The sequence below is a fragment of the Aptenodytes patagonicus genome, chromosome 2 (assembly GCF_965638725.1).
Source record: "Aptenodytes patagonicus chromosome 2, bAptPat1.pri.cur, whole genome shotgun sequence".
In the NCBI taxonomy this organism is placed as follows: domain Eukaryota; kingdom Metazoa; phylum Chordata; class Aves; order Sphenisciformes; family Spheniscidae; genus Aptenodytes; species Aptenodytes patagonicus.
This window is the reverse complement of record NC_134950.1, coordinates 38788978-38812371: the sequence shown is the minus strand read 5'-3', so window position 1 is coordinate 38812371 and position 23394 is coordinate 38788978. Positions and strand designations below refer to the sequence as shown.

The 23394-nt window shown below is 37.1% G+C and overlaps 1 protein-coding gene across 1 annotated transcript in view; it reads right to left on the bottom strand.

The window, feature by feature from the left end:
• The window catches only part of ARFGEF1 (ARF guanine nucleotide exchange factor 1), a 100940-nt gene that overhangs the window by 58060 nt on the left and 19486 nt on the right, over positions 1-23394 (bottom strand). The window contains exons 2-4 of the mRNA XM_076329594.1: positions 10709-10739; positions 6202-6358; positions 5008-5154 (exon numbers count right to left, since the gene is read on the bottom strand). Coding sequence (XP_076185709.1) covers positions 5008-5154; positions 6202-6358; positions 10709-10739 — 335 coding nt within the window. The remainder of the gene's footprint in view (positions 1-5007; positions 5155-6201; positions 6359-10708; positions 10740-23394) is intronic.

The window sequence follows — 23394 nt, the reverse complement described above, 5'->3', positions numbered from 1 at the left end:
GCAAAAGTACCAACAGCCATCAAGCTTTCCTTGTCCTGAAACTACTGGCTATCATCCTGACTGTGAGATAGTTTCCTTATGCTTTTCTTCCAGTCCCTCACACCTATTGTTCTGTATTTGAGAAAGACCCTATTGTTCTGTGCCTCTACCTAGTTACTATAAATAAAGCTTACTCCTTTTTATAAACAACCATCAGATGGGTTTGGGAAAGGAGAAAAATCTTCAGGATCATTTCTTGAGTTACAGATTTGTATGACACCCATAGTGGTTTTTCTTTTAGCCTGAAGCATGTTTGCTTATTTAGTGAATTTCCTATTATGTAAAATGAGTGTATTAGAACAGTACAGGAAGTATCGCAATTTGTGAGGCAAAATGAATGTAGTTTAAAAAGTAAACTAAATTAACATTAATTCTCTACTAAAAACATCCAGCATCTATCTGCACCTGTAAACTTTTCATTCCTCTCGCACTGAATGTGCAAGAACAGAACGATTATGGTGAAAGAAAGTAACAACAACCAAGAGAACGATTTAAAAACGCACAAGAGGCAGACGCACCTACATACAGACTTGCTAGGAAGCCTAATTTTCAACTCAGGGTCATTCTTTTCTTCCTCTCAGCCAACTCTGATCATCTTATCTTTGGAAGATTTATGACAGTACAGCCATCATCTGATCAGCACAGGCTTACTTTGGGTAAAATACTCGTAATTCAGTTGCCTGGGAACTCTCAAGTACTGGAGACAGCACATAAAACACAGTGGCCCTAACCCCTCTCTAGTGTATTAGCTACTAGAACCACGTAATTCCGTTTTCTTTGAGAAGGGCTACAGGGTTATTTTTAATAATAAATTTTTTTAAAAAGTCAACTTGAAGTCTGAACAGTAACTTATTGCAAAATAATGTGTTACTATGGACTGACTTTTGGAAAAATGCAGGAGACTTCAGTCCTTATACCACAAAGCAACAAATACATCAAATAACCTTCACAGATAAATCATTTTTCAACATGAGTGACACTAAAAAAAAAAAAACCAACAAAACCCATACAGAATGAAGTAATATAGTTCTCCAAGTGACATTTTCTTTCTGAGCAAGATTATCTCCTGCTTTTTACCATTCCAAATTATTCAGTCATTTATGTTATATATTTACCATAGCCTTAGAAGACCTACGTTTACCTAACTTAGTTTACCAACTTTGAAGACCTATGGAAATACACTGGAAGGGTATGAAAGATAGAAAAATACAGTGTTTGCTTCCAGCATGATTTCACAGTCAAGACAGTGATTTAAATCAACAGTGTCATATCCTAGATTCTACACCAGATTTCAGTAATAATGGATCATTAATTAACACTTAGTATTTGATTAAAACTAGTGTTTTTTTTCTACTTAACATCAATTTTAAGAAAAAATAATCCATATTCACAAGGATGTGGTCAGTTACCAGCCCTGAAACACAGTGAAGGATTGACTGTGGAGATTGCAGAAAGAACAAAACTATGTTTCAGTTTCTTCTATGGAAGAGAATATAAAGGATATAAATTATATGAGTATGAAGTTTTATTTAGTTTTATCACTGGAAAGTTAGGTGTTCAAAATGAACTAAAATCTTATATGGAATTAAAAACAGATACATATTTTGCAAAACAGAAGTATTTCATGTCCAACTCTGAAAACATAATCCTTCTCTAAAAAATAAAATTGCAAACTGACAGGACAGCATTTTCAGGTTAAGTAACCAGTCCTAGCCGTTAACTTAAGATGAAAGCCTCAAAATACAAAGATTCAGAAATAAAACCTCCCGCATCATTATTTCAATTCTCAAATCATTCCATAATCCACAGCTCCTTTTAATCTCAGCAGGAGGAATTATGCTTTCTACGACCTTTTTATAGGAAAAAAAACCCACACTACTACATGATACTGTAGGTGATTAAGTTACTTAGATAGCATTTCACACTGCTGAAACACAACAGGATATGGAACTGAAGAAGTTTTTTTCTAAGGGTCTTCCCAATTTGGAATCTGTTTCACACAAGTTTTGTTAAAATTCTTTCAACCCTATCATAAGTCTCCTTATTCCTCAGAATTAGTTAGCTTTTACAGTCTTCCCATTCTGTAATCCAACAATGAGTTGTCCTCTGTTTTTAGTTAGTTTCAAAAGGGGACTTGTGCAAGCAATGTTTGATTCAACTTTCCTTCCTCCATGGACACCAGTCATACTGACAGCATGACTACTTATAAAAAGACACATAGAGGAGTTGACCTTATGAACAGTCTATTGCACATGGAAGACTCAGAAAGCGGTCACATTCAACTTTTCAAACTACAGCTATCAAGCACACACAAAAATTTTTCTTTGCCAAACATGAGCAAGTTAAGCTGTAAAAGTATCTAGATAATAATAAATACTTACTATACAGCAGACCAAGGAAAAGAAAACACAGATGAGGATAAACAGTTGATCTCATGTCCCATCCTTCTTCCTCATCCCTATTCTTTCTTTATAGATTTAAAAAAATTAATATAATTTTTGTCATAATTGTAATTCTTCAGGAACAAAAAGGCCAGACAGAAATGTAAACAGAACTTCAACTAAAACCTCTGCAGGTATCAACAGAAAACTGTGAAGTTTGCACACACAGACCACAAATGCCATAGTAGCACTAGCAGAGCAAGCTTGAAGGCAAACAGGTTCAATTAAGGGAGGCTGTTTCAAACATAATTTGAATAAACGACTTTCAATGGCAGCAGAAGCCTAATTACTTGCTTTCTTTCTGCCCTAGCAATCCCCACCATAACAACTGAACAAGAATTTGCATGCCTTCCCATAAAAATTACACCAAATCAAACTAAACTACAAGAGGAAGGAAGGAAAAGGCCAATTGCCCAGTCTGGTTCATCACAGAGTCTGCAGATGAAGAATGAGGGGATTACAGAGATGAGAACATGCAAGCAGAGATAGGGGCAGAAAAGTTAAACTGGCCACCATCAGAACTACTGCCAGACATACCTCTAAGTTTAGATACCTAAAAAGAAACAAATTACATTCCTCAGTGTCAGCAAAATTATTTCCTTGGTAGTCATCAGAAAGGTATTTTCAGAACGGCTAAGCAGCTCCGGTTGTTGGGAACCCGCTTAAGATGACTCCACCACTGGAAAGCCATCTAGTAACTAGCAAACAGCACCGCGTGCGAACTCTTACCCAACTCTGGCTCCCAGTTCTTAGACTGAGGGCAGCACACTATGTAACGGCCGTCCACTCATCATGCAGAATCGAGATAACCCTCCAGGGAGAAAGGTGCCTGAGTGATCAAGGTTCTCAGATTTTACTGTGGTGCTGGCGATGCAGCTGCTCTGCAGGAGCACTGCTCATGTTCTGAATAATAGCCTGGGAGTGCCAGCACAGAAAGCGGGAGACCCAGATTCCCTGCCTTGTATCTCCCTGATGGAATTAAAATTCTTCAGAGAACATACTAATTACCAGGACCACAGAAGAGTCTGAAAAGACTCATGATCCGATCCACTCTTCAAAATCATACTGGAGAAGCGGGGTCCACACTCAGCCCAGAACTAAAGAGTTATGAAGCCTAAGAGAATATGACTGACTTGGCAGTTTCATCATTCCCCCAAAGGAAGTCAAAAGTTCCAGACTTTGCTAAGATTATTTCTAATTTTGATGCTTTTTCTAGTGTCCAGTGTACTGGACAAACATGGAGTCAAAGCAAAAACAGTACTCTCCACTTTCCCAGGCATTCTAACATGGCAATTAGCTAAGTCCAAACAGTTGAAAAATGAAGACACTAAATTAATTTACACACTTAATGCATTTTACAACTGTTGAAGAATTTACTTTCTCAACTATTTTCTTGGACAGAAGGAATTTAAACTCACAGATATCCCCTTTCAGGCGGGAGGTTAACTTTTTAACATCCTGACCAAAGGCTGAGAGGATGGGAATAAGAAAGCATTCGGAAAGAAGGTATTACAGTGAGAGGGACATATAATGGTTTCAGCCACTGAAAGTTTAAAATCAAGAAAAACTTCCCTTTGCAAGATGAAAAATGTCTTAAATGCTTCGGCAAAACAACACAACAAATCTAGACAAGAGCAGAATAAACCAACATTTGTAACAACTATCTGCTGGAGCAGTGTGAAGAAATGGGAAAATTTGAGATATGAAAAGGAATAGGAGAACAAACTACCTTCTTTGCAGTAAAACAAGTAAACACAACCTGCAAGAAACGTCAACACCTCGGGACACATATACACAAGAATATGAGTTAACAAACACTCCATTCCTCATAACTAACTTTAATTGTATTCTTCACTACCGCTCATCATCACAACCATTCAAAGACTACTGTTATAGGAGCAGGGTATGGTGTTTCCACTAGGTGGCTAACTTCTATTATTTGGCACAATAATTTCCCGTAATAAATACCCATACTTAATGGGTGCAATCAGAAAACTGCTAAGGTTTCCCAGAAAGACTTATTTGTACAAACTCCATATGCAATGTCTACATAAGCTATGGAAAGAAACCCTAGACCTCCTTCAAGCAAAAGTCTATGACACAGCAGCACAAAGCTACCATGGTAATGCCTGACTGCCTGGCCTAATTGCATTTCATAAAATAATTCCAAAATGGATTTAAAAATCTGCTGCTTAATTACCATCTTCCCCACTGGGAGTGCAGCATTATTTGACAGTAATTCCTTACAATCAGAGAGCTCCACTGATCTGCTGTGAATGAAATTTCACCCAGTGGCGTCTGTGCATAAGACTTCAGGTCACAACCATGATTTCACCCAAAATGCAATGGAAGAGAGTAGGGAAAGGAGCATAAGATAGGGAGTTTTCATCTCAAACAAACAGGATCAAGAAAATATTTTAAAATTACCATTACATTTACAAATGAAACACTTCTGCTTTTGAACTCTGAGGCCATGAATATCTTCCGGTTGTCACCATTATAAATACGGAAGTATTAACCATATTACCTTTATTATTTGTAGCTGAACCCCTTCGTCTGTTTGAGGGCCTTGAAAACAGCCACATATTGTCTCAATAATTCTATCAATTAATTTTTTGCCTGGAGCTGTACTGTCTGGAGCATTCCCTGTCAAGTGCCCATATGCTATAAGTTTCTGGAGAGGAGAAAAAAACCACATAAGTAAGAGCTTAAAAAAATAAGTCAGCTTTTTGTTATAATAAATAAATTCACTTGATAGCTCTAACTTGCACAGAATAATTAAAACAGTACATTTTACCCCAAGTCTCATAAAACATCAAGGATTTTTTTTTTAAATGTCCTCCAGATTCATTCAATTTTCACTCAGCAACTGCAATACAAAGTTTGTCAGCAAGCTTAACATTAAAGCTTTTGTTCATCAGTTAACAATGTTTTAAAACAAACAGGATTCTAAAAACTAACTTGCATCACACAAGTCTTCATATGTAGTCAGCACACAAATGCTTTTAATACCAGATAAACCAAGTGCAAATGCTTTCTATTTAAGCTACTAGCTAGCCTTCTGTCTTTAAGTGTTCTATTACCCCACCCCTTTCTGTCTCTAGATGTTCGATACTTTGAAATGGAATTTATTACAAAATTAACAAAATCCTCTTCTGAACGTTTCAGGAGTGAGAGTATTTGTAAATCTCCACAGCCCACCTACTTAAAAATAGGCATCATAGCGCATGTGGCTGTGAATGTAAATATATTAATTTAGTTCACCGTTGGGCCACTCAGGTGAAGCGAATGGCTAAATTCCATGCTGTAAACTTCGTTCTGAAAACATTACAGGAGCCTATGAGTTTTGAGAGACTAGATATCTCAAATTGAAAATATTTTACTGCAACTATAAATAGCATAAAATGAATTTGATAATGCTATACCTGCTGTGTTAGTTCAACACATAGATATACACATGAAAATAGGTAGTTGTACACTAACATAATAAAACCGATCCAAACATGTAAGTGTGGTAATACATATATACACAAATAAACACATACATGCACTACATAATAAGACATACATTCACCTTTTGTAAGAAATATATTCAATTTGGTTGTGTGTGCAATAAAGTAAAATAATAGAAATATGACATTATGTGTTACATACAACTGTACTTCTCCTCCAAACCAACAGAATTTTATAGTTGACAGTTAAAGCTCTTCTTCATACAGACCTGTAAACAATCTAGAGATGTGCTGACAATCCTGGGGCACTTTGACTGGCATGCCAATTCAAATGGTAGGAAGTATTTGTCCGCTTCAATGAAGCTTGTCTTTGATTTCACAGGTGGAAGAGTGCTTGAACCAGGCTTTGCTTCTCCATGAGGGGGACTAAACAGAATGATTGTATTAGAATGCTGTAAGTGATCACACAAATAGTTCTCACCACCACAATGTTTATGAATGAAATAAAATACCAAGAAAATTAACATTAGGAAAGGGTAACTTCTATGAAGTTAACACAACAGTAATATGGTCATATAAATATTCTTAACAGCTTTTCTATTTCATCTGTCTCCTCTATAGATCAGGCAAATTGACCCATTTGCATGGTAAGTAGATATTCAGTGCTCCCTGCTGGTTTGAAGGCATAAAGACTTGTCTCCTCTGAAAATAGGAAAAGACTCCCCTTACTTGGTTGGTGAAGGCAGAGGGGAGGAAGGGAAATTCATTCAATATCATTTCCACATTAAATGACAACTCTGAGAGTAGTCTGTTACTACTAGAACAGATAACAACTTTGCCAAAACTTGCCAAAAAGTTTTAATGACCCTGAAAGTTAAGAACTACTCAACTACTGTATTATGATATGAGTTTGGTTCAGTACTTCAGAGAAAGTACATCTATTCTGGAGATGAAGTCATATCTGAACTTCAGTTCTGGACATGCTTGGGGGTGGGGGAGAGAAAAAAAACCCAAAACTTTGCTCTATCTGTGCTTCAGATGACACCACAGAATTTAAGAGGTCAGTGGTTACCAACGTATCTCAGTTGGGCAATATATCCGAAATGACTAACTGTACAAAATTTGAGAAAATTACTAGCTGTTGAGGTTTTATTGCCTACAGCACCTTTAGAAAGGGCATGCTCATTAATACTTAGCTAAAAAGGACAATTAAGAATGGGTAGTTTTTCACTAATTTGTGTGCATCAATGCAGTTTGCCTTCGACTCAAAGCAAGATGTTCGGATTTTTCATTTCACAGAATAGCTCATCACCTTTATAACAACCTGATCTAGTTGAAGATGTCCCTGCTCATTGCAAGGGGGGGGTTGGACTAGATGACCTTTAAAGGTCCCTTCCAACCCAAACTATTCTATGATTCTATAAAGCATTCCTGACCTTTTTTGTGCACACATATGTATCTTTACGTAAAAGGTAAACTACACCGTCTTACACAGACTTGACTTGATAAGCGGTATAAAGAAAACAGAAAAGAGCAGAACTTCATACTCTGTAGTGAAGGATTACAAAATTCTTGCAGTAATTCAAACAGATCTTTACAGAAAACTAATTTCAAATCCAGGCCCTATGCATTTTTTGCAAATTAAAGCAGATGCTTCAAGAAATGCAGATGGTAAAAAAAAAAAAAATTATTTTCATGTTGCTGAAGTAGAAGAATGAACTGCTAAGAGCTTATTATAAACCCAAAGAATGAATGCAGTCCCATGCATCATGGAGAAAGCCTTAAACTAACCAATGTGATAAATTATCAATGCTTCAGCTTTTCAAGGAGCAAGGTAGATTGTCCTTGAGAAGACGTTTGGTACTACATTCAAACAGCCCTCCTTGTTCAGGCTGCTTTAAAAGGGCACCTAAATTTTAAGTCTTAATAGTGAATAATTAGTGTTAAGATTCTACTTTCTACCGAATAACTTCTCTTTTGAAGGTTTAAGGATTTATCCCTACATATTTTTTTCCTGAAGAGCAGAGGTTTGTTTTTCTGTTGGATGCATAACTTTATTTATTGCTCAATATTGTTTTGCTGGAAACGGAGCTCCTTTGGACAAAACCCAAATCAGGTAAGTTGCAGAGGAAGTACATGATTCTTCTACATTCTTAAACCTCTCTGAAATTCCTATAAAAGCTTTTCTCTGAGGAATGAAAGGGTGGTATCTCTTGCTCATATCTTATGGCAGACTGTTCTTCATCTAGTGATTTTGTCTATTGTTACCATTAAAATTAGGTTAAAAGAGTACTCCAGAAGTAAAACCAGAATTTTTCAGAAACAAGGAGCAGGCCATGATGAGACTCCAAAAATGAAGAGCCCATGCCACAGTGAGCTACTGCAGAAGCCTGAAGCTTCTCTTAATTGAAGGTTATAAAAAAAATGCCCAAAATAATAAATAAGGAAGATGAGTTATCTTTCCAGAGACAAAGGGAGCATCATTAAGCTCATCACCTTGCTGATGATGGAAGGAAGGGGACAGCAGGAAGTGGGGAGAAGAGAAACCCAAAAGGTCTTTTCTTAGTGTCAGCCAAGAAATTACTTCAGCTGTTTGTTGGGTTCCCCCCCCCCAGCAGACTGTGAAACCAGACACAGTCCCTAACAAAACTTTCTTCCACCAAGGGATCTGCCAAGCATGAGAATTATGAAATATGCTGATATTCACATTTCGGTCATAGAAACAGGCTCAGGTATGTATCAAACAATAAATTTTTAAAATTATTTTGGCAGCATTTGCTGTGTAACAGTTACATAAATCAGCCTGTCCTTTTCTATTCCATTCCCCTCTGCCCCACTACCAAACACCAGTTCTGTTTAAAAAGCAAACAAACAGCAAAACAAAAGAAACAGTCTTCCATGCAAAATTTCTGGCAGGTGGAAATGATCTATTTTTCAATGCATTCCAGGTTAACTGTGAGATCAGTTTCCTTGAACAGGGACTGGAAAAATTTAAAGAATTATCACTAGAAGCCCCATGTTAGGGTATTCACAGCATTATTCACAGAAATAAGAAGCTGAAAATAATTCGATAAACTAAGAGGTTTCTCTATTCTAAGGCCTAGAAAAGCTATTTTCTACTGCATCTAAAAAATTTGATTCTACAGTAAGAATAGGGCAAATCCATTCACAGTTACCAAGTCCAGCAATGCTTTCATAGCAGCAAAAGGCTACTGTCAGAATAAAGACAGCACTGAAGAAATCAAAATCTATTTAGAAAATTTACATAAGCTGACATACACATTATACCCCAAAAAATCACAGCTTCAAATATTAATAGGACATAATTTAAGCACCCAAAAGTTCAGAAATGGCTGAACCATACTTATATACATCATTATAATTCACCTCTCATTAATTTTAGCACATTATTTAACTACAGGATCAGATATTACTTTTCCTTATTCAGTGCCCAGAACAAACACCACTCACTGAATATTTAATGTTAAGAAGTTTCTTCTTATCACTCTTCAAAATGTGGACTTCAGCTTTATTTATACTACTGTAAGTAAAACCTGTTATAAAACCACATTATTACTTTTTGTCTGAGACTGTCTTGTGGTGCTTGGTGCAACATTATCTGAACACTACACAAATATTAAATTTATTTTTACAACCTTACTATGAGTTGATGGTATTGACTTTATTTTGCTGGTGGAAACTGAAGCACAGTGACTCAGTCAGACGCACCCACTAATTTCTACGTGCCCTATTTGTTAAGCTGCGAGACTAAATTGTTCAGCATATTTGATATTAAATTGTCCTTTACATCTTCTGAAACAAATTTTCTACTGTCTTCCTTTCCAGCTAGACGCGCTTACATTTTCCAAACCAAAACTTGTAGATCTCGGCTGAAATTCCCAGGAGACAAAGCACAAATCATTACCAGCCAATTTTGACAGCTGTGGTTTAATCGATTTGCCTAAACCAGAAATTCAGTTATGGGGCAGAACACAGGTCCCCAAGCAGCACTCATCAGCTTAAGCCATAAGAACACTTTCATCATCAGTTTCACCCACTGACCTGATTCTTTCTACAAGTGGTATAAACAGTCTCCACCACACAGCCCTGACTCATGTTAGTAACGTACACTGAATGAGGAAGAAGATCCTGTGGAACATGTAATTAAATAAGAAAAATGGGATTCCACAATTTACCAATACTTAAAAATTTACTTGTTGATAGTGCAAGAGTGCTGAATGTCAATTTTGGCTTCTACCTTCACTTGCAGAGGAATTGCCTCCAGAAATCTACACCTATTCCCTAACAGGGTCCTTTCCACACATTATCTTTTCAGATCATACTAGTCTTCTCCACTCGTTCCCACTTCTTCACCCCAGCCTCCTCCCTTTGCTCACTCAGTTCAAGTCTTTTATTTGCATTTCAGGCTCTTCCCCCTCCTCTGAACCCACTTCAGGATGCTTTTAAGCTCAGGCCCTTCCACCAATACTTTCTGCACCACCCACAAAGTCCTCTTCTAATCCTGATTCCCCATTCCTACCCTCCCTGGCCAGACAGTATCAGCCTGCTCCCTCTAAGCTATCTTCTGCCTCTACTCCCAGGCCTCGTGCCTTGCACTGTAACAGCACTTGTAGCACGTTTCCAGATACCACCAACCTTACAAAATACATTGAAAATGCTGTTCAGAGAGAGCCCGTACTCCCAATGCAGAATAAGCGTGGTACACATTTTAAGAAGGTAAAGCACTATTGCTTAATATAATGAACTATCACATACCTTTGCTTTTCTGTTTCAGCCTTTATTTCCTCTGTAAAATGAAACAAAGGCACAGTTATGGAAATGGTATCATAACCACAAATATAAAACTAAATAACTGAAAATTGTTGGAAAGCAAAACTATTTGAAACGAGGATTAGTTCAAAACAGAAAATACACACTTATAAGCAGTTTCATAAGAGCTTCTACTCTTCACCTGCATTGGTTGCAAACTGTATCAAGATTACTTTACAAATCTATATTCAAAACAATACTTAAATTTGCATCCAGTCATGCCAGCTAAACACCACATCCCTAGAATGTTTCTGCAAGGACATTGGCAAGCTCTTTTCACAGCTCACGTATACAGAAATAATGAGGAAAACGCAAATATTATTAAAACTATTAATCTATCCATAAAGGATACACTGCTTGTTAAATGTGGATTATACAGAAAAACAATAAAGAAACCACTATTGCTGATTCCTACATGAAACCTTGATGACTAATAATTATCTTTGGTTTTAAACACTGTTAGACACCACAGTAATGACTAGAGGGGAGAAGAAAAAGTCTGTAGCACCTCTATTTCATACTATTTTAAAATATATTAAACCAGAAAGACTAATAGTTTAATGCTGTTGACGACATTCTAAGTAACTTTTTACAATACATTTTTAAAGTAATTTTAAATTACTGAAACTGAACTTAGGAAATATCTTCAATTTCAAGAGTATGTTTGTCTATATTATCTCATTATTTAGCACACTTAAATAATAGGAAATAGTTCCATAAAGACTAGGATTTCCAATGTTGTAGGAATACATTCTTGAAATAAAAGGTACAGGAACAAGTATGGATATATATATATATGTTTTAAGAAGTAATGTCAGGAAATCCATTCTAATGTCAAGTCCTGCTCAAACATGCAAAACCACAATCAAATAAACCCAGCACCTTACTTAGATTTTTGTGTATAAGCTTTAAACTATGGGCATGAATCAATTCTGACAAAAAAAAGAATTGAGTATTTCTAACTAAGCTCCCATGCAGCAAAAGCACACTTGGTCTGTGTCCTATCCCTCATTTACCATTTCACACAGTCATGCTGATTCACTTACATAACACAGGTTCCTAAGTTTGGTATTCAACCACAAATCACTATTATCAAATACGCTTACTAATAGACTCACTCAACATAAAGAAAAGTTAACATAAGGAGTGCACATCAACCCAAAATCTAAGTCTTATTTCTGATATGACTGATACTCCTGTTTACCCCCAGTAAGACCCTGTGGTTAGCAGGTCAGTGGTTCACCTGAGAAACAGCTAGTTCAGAAGCGGTTCAAATCTGTGTTATCCAGGACTAGACAAAGCATGAAAATAATTGTATATTCCAGATATTCAATATTCCTCAGTAAGTAACAATAACAACAACAACAACAAGTCTTATAGTCAGCAATGTTTCAGGAAAGTATGCCTTATGATGCTTGATCCATGTACTCACTTGAAGAGAAATTCCTGACCAACAGGAAGAAGAAGAAACTCTCTTCCTCCCTTCCAGCATCTTCATACCTTCCATTATTTTACCTTCCACCTTAACATTCACACCCAGGAAACTCGCCTCCCTGAGATGCTCCGAAGTCTGTCCAACAAACAACATTACCGACCAACAGATACAACTGCAGAATGGCTTCCAAGTTCAAAGTTTCCAACTAAAGCGACAAAACTGAGCAGATTCTCACCCAATACACAACTATTCTGAACACAGAATGAAACACAGTAGACTACAGAAACTAAGGGAATTCTAATGCTCTGCTCGGATAGTAATCCTATTAATGGCAATGACATATTAACAAATTTTTCCTGTAAAATGACACAAGATGTTAAAGTAGTGTCATTCAAAAGGTGGGGGGCAGACACTCAACACAAAAGTAGAAATCATATCTTCCTGAACTTGAATTAGTTTGAGTGACTCCTTTAAACCCTCTTTTTTATATTAAGTTCTTGTTTAAAATGATTAACACACCAATTTAGAAACCACTTGGTTATATAATTGGAACTTAAGTCATGCTAACAAACATTTCTACCATTTTATATTTAAGTTATAATTAAAGATTATAACCCATTTCGTGGTATTTAATATAAAGAAAGATGACATTTCAATTCAAGATAAAACAATCATTGTCAACTTGTTACAACACAAATTTCAGATTACAATTTTATCAGATTTTAATAACCTGAAACAAACACAATAGTTTATTTTAACAGTTTTACTTAAGATCACTTAGGTACAGGAGTCTACTGACAACACAAGGATTTGTGCATTTACAAGTTATTTTATACTTTGGCTGGGGGGGCGGGGAAGCAACAAACAAATCTAGAATAAGAATCAATTCAGACTATTGCTATAAATAAAGAACAAAGCCTGACAGATAGGCAATCTCCACAAAAAAATGCTGAAGCTGGAGAATGACCACTATCAGAGTTTCTCTCTGGAGCTCCTCCATGTATCAAGTGGCAGTGGTAAAGCCCTTCTTAAGTGGGGAAAAACACTCACTATGATCTTCTTTAGAAAACAAAAGTTTGAGAAACTTTTTCTCTTCTCAGAAGAGAAGCAGCAGGAAGGAAAAAAAAGCAATCAGGAAAAATAAAAACAGGAAGGCTAAATCATTTAAAAAGGATAAATAAAAAAAAGCCTCACAAGAAATCAAGTGCCTTTCATTCTTTTCTAAAAACACCAGAATGCAAAGCTCTGCTTCACATCCAATTCTGGTTGCCCTTTCTCAGCCTCCACCATGCCACTGGAACACTAAACCCCTGAGGCTAACTGCTCCCCTTAGGGAAGGGGCAAATTATAGTGGAGGCTATAACTTGTTCATTGTTCAGAATAGAAACAGTTATGATTATTGATTTAGTGTGAAAATTGCTTAAGGAAGTACAAGTAAGCCAGTTCTTCAGCTCAACACCCTCTCCCTTACCCCATGAACAACATGTTTTTCCAGTAAAAGACAGCTCATGTCCTAAGCGCTAATACTCTTCCAGCACTATTCAAAGCAGATGTGACAGCAGGTGAGTGTTCAGGCACCCTAGCTAGTTTTAGAAATTCCAAAACAGTGGTTAAACTGTATGTTTAAACAAATTTATTGAGCTGAAAGCACTGCATGAACAAAGAGAGTCCCTGGCAAACAGACAAACATAAAACAACATTCAGAAAAAGAAAGATCAGAAACAGTGGTTTCACTTCGCACTAACTCATTTTATTCCTGAACTAAAAGAATGTATCAAACCCAGCTAGCTGTCATCTTGGTGCTACATCAGATTATCTCTGAATTTATTCTCTGCTTTGTAAACTATAACGGTACTTGCAAAGATTACCAAAATAATAAAAAAGGCCAATCAGAGCTGCTTAGAACCCTCATCATGCTACGGATATTCTAACAAATTATCGCTATTCTTTCTTAAAATACTACAAGAGATTGTCTTCAGAATAGGTCACAAAAATTCATATCAGAAAATGGAAATTTTTCATAATTGAAGGAAGTATACTACAAAGAAAGAGCTTATGCAAGTGTCAATCTAATTAAATGTTACTACCATTTCGAGCAGCACTGCATCAGTCTATTAACATGAAAGTATGGATTTTATAACCTTTGTTAAATAAAAACCTAGAAAGGCTCATATAGTAGCTGACATGAATATTTTAGGAGACTAAAATATTTTAAATGGCAGATAAGCACATGGTACGATACCATTACTATGAATGAGGTAGACAGCAAACAAACTTTGCTTTTACCCTTGAGAACAGAGAAAACCTGTTCTCCTTTACTGTCTGATTGCTCCCTCTGTTCTCCACGCCAAAACACAAGTTAATCACAGCACAATTTCATCGTCATGTAACAACCACATCCAGTATGAAGCACAGAAAAATTCAAGAAACTTTATCAGCAGAAAACCAGATTATAATAAAGGTAACTAACAATTCTCACGATAGATAAATAACCTGTTAATGACAGATGAACCAAAACACTGACTGATACATTCTTTTAAATGGGAAACAGTAATCCCTGCAAAACTAAAGATTAGCTAGAAAAGGAAAATGAAGCCAGGCTTGAAAACATACAGCTGCTTCCCTGTTTTGCTCTCCCCCTCTCCAAAACACACATCCAAAACCACAAAGGAGAGGATCCAAGAGCTGGAAAAGCTTATTATCTCACCATCACCATTCACTTTGGGAAGGAAAAGTAAGAGAGGATGTAAGATGCTAGAACAGGGCAAGAAGACTGGAGAAAAGGACTACAGCTTCCAGAGTCTTTCTCTGCATTATCTGGGATGTAAACACAGAATTACTGTGGAAAATAACTCAGATAATTCTATGGCACTGAAAGGATGATGTGCCCTAAACTGAAAATAATTGGGGTACATTTAGTAGTCTTAAATAAAGTGCAGCAGAAATAACAAAATAAATCCTTCCTGAACTCTCACTTTCATGCACAGCTCCATAAGAAGACCTCTTTATAGAGCTCTATCACAGAATTAATGGAAATGTATGTGGCTTTTGCACACAGAAGATAGAGCTGATCAGAGCGATGCATTATTTTGCAATTTTACAATGGTATTCATCAACTGTTTCACAAAGCCGGTAAAATGAATCATGTACAGTAGTTTCAACATAATTTTCCATTTCATCTACACTTGTACAGACCATCAACATTTCAAAGGAATCTCTGAAAAGGTTTAAGACCTTTGTTATGCAGGTGTACTGGTTTTGGCTGGGATAGAGTTAATTTTCTTCACAGTAGCTAGTATGGGGCTATGTTTTGGATTTGTGCTGGAAACAGTGTTAGTAACACAGGGATGTTTTAGTTATTGCTGAACAGTGCTCACACAGCATCAAGGCCTTTTCTGCTTCTTACACCACCCCACCAGCGAGTAGGCTGGGGGTGCATAAGAAGTTGGGAGGGGACACAGCTGGGACAGCTGACCCCAACTGACCAAAGAGATATTCCACATCGTATGATGTCATGCTCAGCAATAAAAACCTGGGGGGGAGAGGGGAGTTTACCTGCCATTGCCTGGGGACTGGCTGGGCATCAGTCGCCTGGTGGTAAGCTATTACTTTTTTTGCATCACTTGTGTTTCCTGGTTTTGTTTTGCTTTGTTCTTGCCCCCCCCCCCCCTTTTTTTTCTGATAAAACTGTCTTTATCTCAAGCCAAAGTTTTTGCACTTTTACCCTTCCAATTCTCTCCCCAATACCAGCCACTGACTAGCTGCGTGGGGCTTAGCTGCCCGTCAGAGGTAAACCACCAAAACAGGTATCCATAATTCCATTCTCACCTCTCCAACTTTAATTCACTATTTCAGTATGTCATCTGAACACTTTTCCTTACCCTCTTCAGATTGCTCATAGTTTCGACGATGAAAAAAACCCCCACTACCTTCTAGTTTTCTTTTTCTCCCTTTAACACCTAGTAACTAGCTAATCTCATTTGCAGCTATAAATTTAACAGCTCGCTCTGTAATGACAACGCCTAAGCACCAAGGTCAAAATGGGCCAAGCAGGTCAAGCAGGTGCTGTGGACAATACTGTCTTAACTGGCCTATAATGCTGATCAAACTCCAACTTAGAACTAATTCACTGTTTGCCCCACTAATCCGATTCAAAGGATGATTAAACCTTAACTACACCCCTCACTACAAGAAGGATGTTGAGGTGCTGGAGCGTGTCCAAAGAAGGGCAACGAGGCTGGTGAGGGGTCTGGAGAACAAGTTTTCTGAGGAGCGGCTAAGGGAACTGGGGTTGTTTAGCCTGGAGAAAAGCAGGCTCAGGGGAGACCTCATCACTCTCTACAACTACCTGAAAGGAGGTTGTAGTGAGGTGGGTGTTGGTCTCTTCTCCCAAGTAACTAGCGATAGGACAAGAGGAAATGGCCTCAAGTTGTGCCAGGGGAGGTTTAGATTGGACGTGAGGAAATGAAAGAGTGGTTAAACACTGGAACAGGCTGCCGAGGGAAGTGGTTGAGTCCCCATCCCTGGAGGTATTTAAAAGACGAGTAGATGAGGCACTTAGGAACATGGTTTAGTGGGTGGTGGTGTTGGGTTGATGGTTGGACTCGATGATCTTAGAGGTCTTTTCCAACCTCAATGATTCTATGATTCTACACTGAAGGGTATCTCTAATTCCCATTAGAAATTTGTTTATGACTGGATTATTCCCTTGGTTCCTATGCCAACATCCCCCTACATCTGAAATAGACCCTCTCCTCTAGGTTATCTTTAGGTAGTATTTCCTTCTGCTTACCTAAATATGCCACAATATCATGTGAAGTATAAATATTCTAAGTATATTCTAATATTATAAGTATATTGGTTATACTTTGGCAGAAGTCAAGGATAACATTCGCATCAAGTAAGGTATAACTAAATGGTTACCTTCAGGAATGGTACACAGAGCTAAGTTCTACGGTATCAGCTCAACATCAAGTTGTATGTTAGATTACAGGGAAAAGAATTCTTATGGAACTTGCTGTTGGGAAAAGAGCACTATTTACCATAAAATGGAGAAATACTTTACAAGTTCATTACAAAGCATGATGTTAGGAAAAACCCACACACTTGAAAGCATTTAATACATATCTCACATTATATTTTTCCATTCTTGCATCAGAATTGTGTTCAAAAACAAGAGCATATTACATTCCCGCAATACTGTATTCCAAACAACTGACATTGCCTGCCAAAGAAGCACATGCATAAGTCTCAATTCTACAAGGACCTGCACATCTAAAGACTAATATTCAGTGTAAACATGAGAATTAAAGTTTATTTCTCTAACTGAAAGTAAATCTATTGGAACAGAAAACATCCTGCATTTTCACTGGGAAAAAAATTGCCTCATAAAAATTACATCCAAAATGTATACGCCTGTTCCTCTGCTCACTGGGGGAGAGGCAGAAACTACTCTTTCACTTAGTATTGAAAAAAAAAAAAAAATTGGATTTTCCAACTCTTCTTAATGACAAAAATGTATGCAGATGACTAAAAATCGTAACGATATTACAACTAAAAAAACAAAGGGGTATTAAATATATAGTGAATTCAAGATAGTAAGCAGCGGCATTTTAAAGAATTTTAACCATCCTGGGTAATCAGAAGGTACAACCAGCCAAAGCAGCACAGGCTGCAATACTCCAAGGAAACAAGTCAATGTTTGGAGATCACATTAGTTATACCATAGAAGACTGCTGTGAGAAGGAAGCAATTTGAATTCAATTCTTTCAAGTTAAAGCAGGTGGATGAGATCCAAGGAACATGCAGTGAAAAGAAATTTAAATTGTATCAATATCTATATTAAAAAAAAAAGTGAAATCCTATTAGAACATTAAAGGCTTTGCCTGAATTGAGTTGGCTTGCTTCCTTCCATCTATGTATTCCAGTGACTGTCTCCAATATCATACAAAATATTGCGGCAACCAAGGGATTAAAAAACCCCAAAATTTTCATCATTAACAATACTAAAACTGTCCTTCTCCATGTCAAGGTATACGGAAACCCTCAAAGACCTAGCAGTCTAAAGGTACTTGTCAATTTAAAACTGTAAGATAAAGTTAGCTGGACTGTAAGTAATATAAAACTAGAAATTCAATATTTATTTGAAGAGAACTTTAATTAACTATATTCCCAACTATGTAATAAGATTATTACATATATGGTGATAGTTTAATTAAAAAAAATTTACCAAGTTTGAACTCAGAGTAGTAAAGCCATATAAACGTGATGGGAATAAAAAATGTCCCCAAAACAATCTCTCCCTCAAAGAGATAAAATTCCAAGCAGATCACGCTGAGTAAGTTTTCCCCCAAAAGTGGTTATTAGAATATATTTCTAAATAAATATCCAAAACTTGTTTCTTTTCTTGATGTCTGCTATCCGATAGCTTCAAGCAGTGTCAAAAAGTCTCTTGCCTATTCAGCCAAAGTAAGGAAGTATTAACACCCAGAAGTCAATAACAGACTTCAGAAAAAAAGCTAAAATAATTAGGTCTAAGGAGTCCAAATAATAGAACTGGAGAAACACACAGCCATTTTCAACTCAAGGTCCTTTACATTCAGACAATGATGATTTAGAGATGATCCCTGTGGGCAACTTCTGCCAAGTAAGTACGTCTAAGAAAAAACAGCAAGTTTATGTAAAAATACATGCTGCAAATTTGGCACTTGCACCTAAACATTGTTCCTAACATCTAAACCCCTTACAGGTCTTCCGCAAAGCTGAGGATTTGCTAAGAGACAAACAGTGTCAAGCACACACACTGCACAGAAATTTTCTCCAGGCTTCCAGCTGACCACTCTTCTTGCTCTCACAGAGCCTCTGCCTCAGCACTTCTAAACTCTGAACTACTCCAGTTTCAATATATTTTCTGGTGCTGAAGATGTACGGAGAAGAGTAACTAGCAAACTTAGATTATGGTTATTTTCCTCTCCCATTACTTTAACTGTAGCAGTGTAATTAACTTTCAGTAACTTTTAATACATCTATCTTCAACATTAATCCGTATCAGTGTATGTAAATAGCAAACAGACAAAAAATGAAAGCTTTATAAGAAGCCTCATTGGGATCTAAAATTACCATAGAATAATTAAACAGTTTAGTACAATACTGTTATTCCCCATGATTATCAAATCAGGTTGACTTGCCTAAAACTGGTAATAGTGTATGCAAATTCATTATAGGAAGATAGTACTGAAATGATCAGTATTTTAGGTAGCCTGCAGAAGAAAACACTATGAAAGCTGAAATTGTTCCTTAAATGGAATTCCCAAGATGCATATCATAGCACTGTGTCTTCCTGTAAATCCTATAAACAGCTTTCTCCATCATACCTTCTAGGATGCACAGAGATCTCTCCTCCCTTCCCTCACAATCCTCCTGAACACAGTGACTGTGAGATGGACAAAAAATCCTATTTGTGGGAGTCCAAGAAGAGGCTGATAGCAGCACTGGGCCTTTAGGGGTGGAGTTTTTGTTCTTTGTTTTAATCCAGGAAGCTAACCTAAAGAGAAACAGGATTGGAAGAAATACAGATGCAAGTGCAAGCACATACAGCATCAAAGTGAACTTCACTTGTGTACGTTCTCCCCATTGTAGAATACCATGAGTGCTTGCCCTCAAAATTCCTGAGCCCAGACTTTAGTATAGACCTTCAGTTACAATTTATTTACACCTGTTCTTATGACTGCTGTTATTTGCTGGTTAAGGTCAGTTAACCTTTCGTTCTACTTAGTTTCCTCTACATGCAAGATTACAGCCCACACAGCTATGGCACATGGACAGAAAAGAGCAAGGCTCCATGCAGACTTAAAGTCACTGCTGTGGCCTTCACATAGCATTTATGTAATAGCAAATGATTCTTGTACAGACAAACAAAACAACCTTAAGAGTATATTTGAACACTTCCACTTGCTTTCCATTCCAATGTACTACGCTGCTGCAACTTCATGTTTACAGGTATTGAAGGAGTAACTAAGGAGGCACAGATTAATCACACTATTTAAGAAGCAGCATTCCAAACAAACAGCAGTTATATTTTGAGTCTGACAACTCTTGTTGAACTTCTGTGTAGATCCTCCTTGTTGTGCTCTACAAAATCCTGAAACCCTCTAATCAACTGAAATACTGTCATATCTCATTAGCTTAGAAAAACAAGGAGTAGTAACCTTTGAAGCATGCAGAGAAATATTTATGTGTACATACACACAAAGTAAAAAACAAAAGCCACGAATACAAACTTCGTACAGGTGAGGTGCTTCAACTTTAGATGATACTAATCCTCTGAAGAGAGTGCTAATTTAAGAAAGGAACATTGTATGTTGTTACTTCCCATGACATATTTTCTGATACGTTAAAGGTTTGCAGCAAATCCTATTGAAGTATTTCTCTACTTTTATATCTGCAATTCAAAAGACAATAACTGTATGTCTGATGGTCCTTATTGGGCGTTTTATCTGTGAAGCAATCTTCTCATTTATTCTTAATTTTCTTTTTAGACAGTCATACAGAGCTACAGCTTCTCCCCACCCCTGCTCACAATATAGTATCATTTGGGAATATGCAACTCTGGTGTAAATTCAGAAGCTTGAACGCACAACCTGTCCCCACTCAGCCAACCTTACTACCTGCTCCTTCAGCTCATTAGGTATGACATTTTCAAACAGAGAATCACTGGCAAATCTACTCAAAAGAAGAAAGTACTCCAGTGGCCTTATTCTGCTTAAAATTCAGAATCATTCAATCCAATGGGGTTTTATGACTAGATTTTCTGTAATAAACTTTCTACTTGCTAAACCAAGTCGAGACTGCTGTCAAGTTGCTGCACTGACTACTTGGGAAGAAGAGGAGGGGTGACACACATATAGGTCACACATTGCCAAGGATAACTGGATTGTAGTCATTATTAGTAGCATTTATATTCTAACATGTGGCTGAAAAGCTCACTTTCTGCAGCAGTAAATCCCTCTGCTTCCCCTCAAAATTATATGGGTCTCCATCCTTTATTAAATCTACAGCAAACTCCCAGCAGTATCCAAACTTGTGTCTTTACTCCTTAAAGAAATTTCTTATACTTAGATCAAAATCAAAGAATGGAAATAGACTTTTTATTTACATCTTTAAACACAGTTGCAAGAAGAGGATAGCCATGTACATTTATTTTAATCAAGCAGGGCATACCTTTCAAATACTTTGTTCCAGCCTTTTTTGATACCTCCTCCCACTACCCCCATATATTGGTTTCACACTCAGCACTCGTGCTGAAAAGGTGCATTAATATACAGGCAATTTGGTTGCTTACCAAATACATACTCACCTAACCAGATTATAGAAAGGATCTTGCCTAAGTTTTTTCAGTTTTTTCAACTGCTTATTGGAAAAAGCACAGTTTTCCAATGTGCTTTAATCCAATCCAGCTGAGGGTGACCACCGAAAAAGGTGGTTCCTCCTATTCCACGTGTCTCTTCATGCTTATTTGCACACTCCTTACACAATCACTGCCAAGGCATGAAGTTTAAATAGCTTGATACTTTCAGTTCTCCTTGGGTCAGTGAGCTATTTCAACTCACTGTAGAGATGCATGATCACGAGTTGCCACACCTCAGGTGTATCGCGTGTTTCGGAAGGGAAGAGCTAGAACAGAACTGCCCATTGCAGTGGATGCCCACAGGTGCACTGGAATAAATATACTGCAAAACCATATGAAGTTTACCCACTACGTTTCATCAGCATTAGTATTTTTTGTAATGAAGTAAGTTTTGCAAGGACAATAACGTTTCTTTATCAGGTAAGGGGGGGAAGCCTGCAGCTGTATATTCCTCTTCATATTCACAATGTGCATGGTGTTTTCTGACCCTTCTTTCTCATATCCTATGTTAAAATTCTTGAGAGCTGTGTAAATCCTGATTCTAGAGGCCTCAACCCCAGCAAAGGGGTTTTACCAAGGGGTTTTACCCCAAACACAGCAACAGCTATCCAAATAAAGAGGCAGGTAGCACAACATTTTGAAAACAGCGTAAGCTAACTTCACTCAGATATTTTTATTGCTTTTTTGTATTTTTTGCTGCTTAAAGAAAGTAAGCAGCGTATATATCCTATGCAGACAGATGAGTCAACTACTACTCAGAACAAAGAAAGACTACTCAGCAAGAAAAACTTTGAATTGTTCAATGTGTTAAACGGCACAAATCTTTTTGACACTTAACATCCCTTTCCTCCTGATTGCATCATCTATATTACGCCAGTACAACTCTCTGCGCATGCCTGCTATAAAATTGCAGAGGGACCTTACCAGTTGAAAAGTAACATTGGATTAAGAAAGTAGAAGTTGAAGTTTTTAACTTAAAGTTTAAAACTTTTTTTTTTTTTAAATATGGATCAGTTCCTTCATCTGGTTTTACCATGTGGCTAAGGGTAGGATGGGGAAGAAAACAAACGCTTTAGCCAGGATTACTGCTACTGCTAGGGAAATATGGGGTGTTAATTATAACAGACTGGAATCACAGAAAGAACAGAAAATTAAATTCAACATGGAAACATGAAAAATGTGTGTCGAGGGAGGTCATTTATTTCTTTACTAAAGAATATATGGGAGGGAAAAACACTGCAGAGAAACAACCAAATTAAGACAGACCCCCTAGAAGAGTCTGATAAAAGGACATACTACAATTATTCAGATCAGAATAACTGTAATTTACAGAAAAAGCAATTTTACGAACTGAGTGCAACGGTATACAGTATACAGATCAGTATAGAAAAAGGTTGTTACCAACTGTCTCTCATGAAAATACCAACATGCTGGACTAAGAAAAGCATCGCAAGTCTTTGAAAACAAAAAACCCCCCAGTTTTTCTGCCTCAATAATTGATTTTTCAAATATTCTTGCTGAGAATCATAACTGCCATCTAAGTAACCCATAACAAGGTAAAAGAAACTAATTACCAATTATAAATTCCATAAAATAGGGACTATAATTAGCATAATTCTTTATAGAAGTGAGACTTTATATTTATATCCCCTCTGTCACTGCAACCCAACAGTACAAAGCATTCCGTATGTGTGAAGTTCCTGAAAGTACCTGTAACTCCACTGGAAAGAGTTCGGAATCTACTCATTGAATTCAGTTTCAAATTGCAGTGGGGGGTGGGTAAGCCTTGAG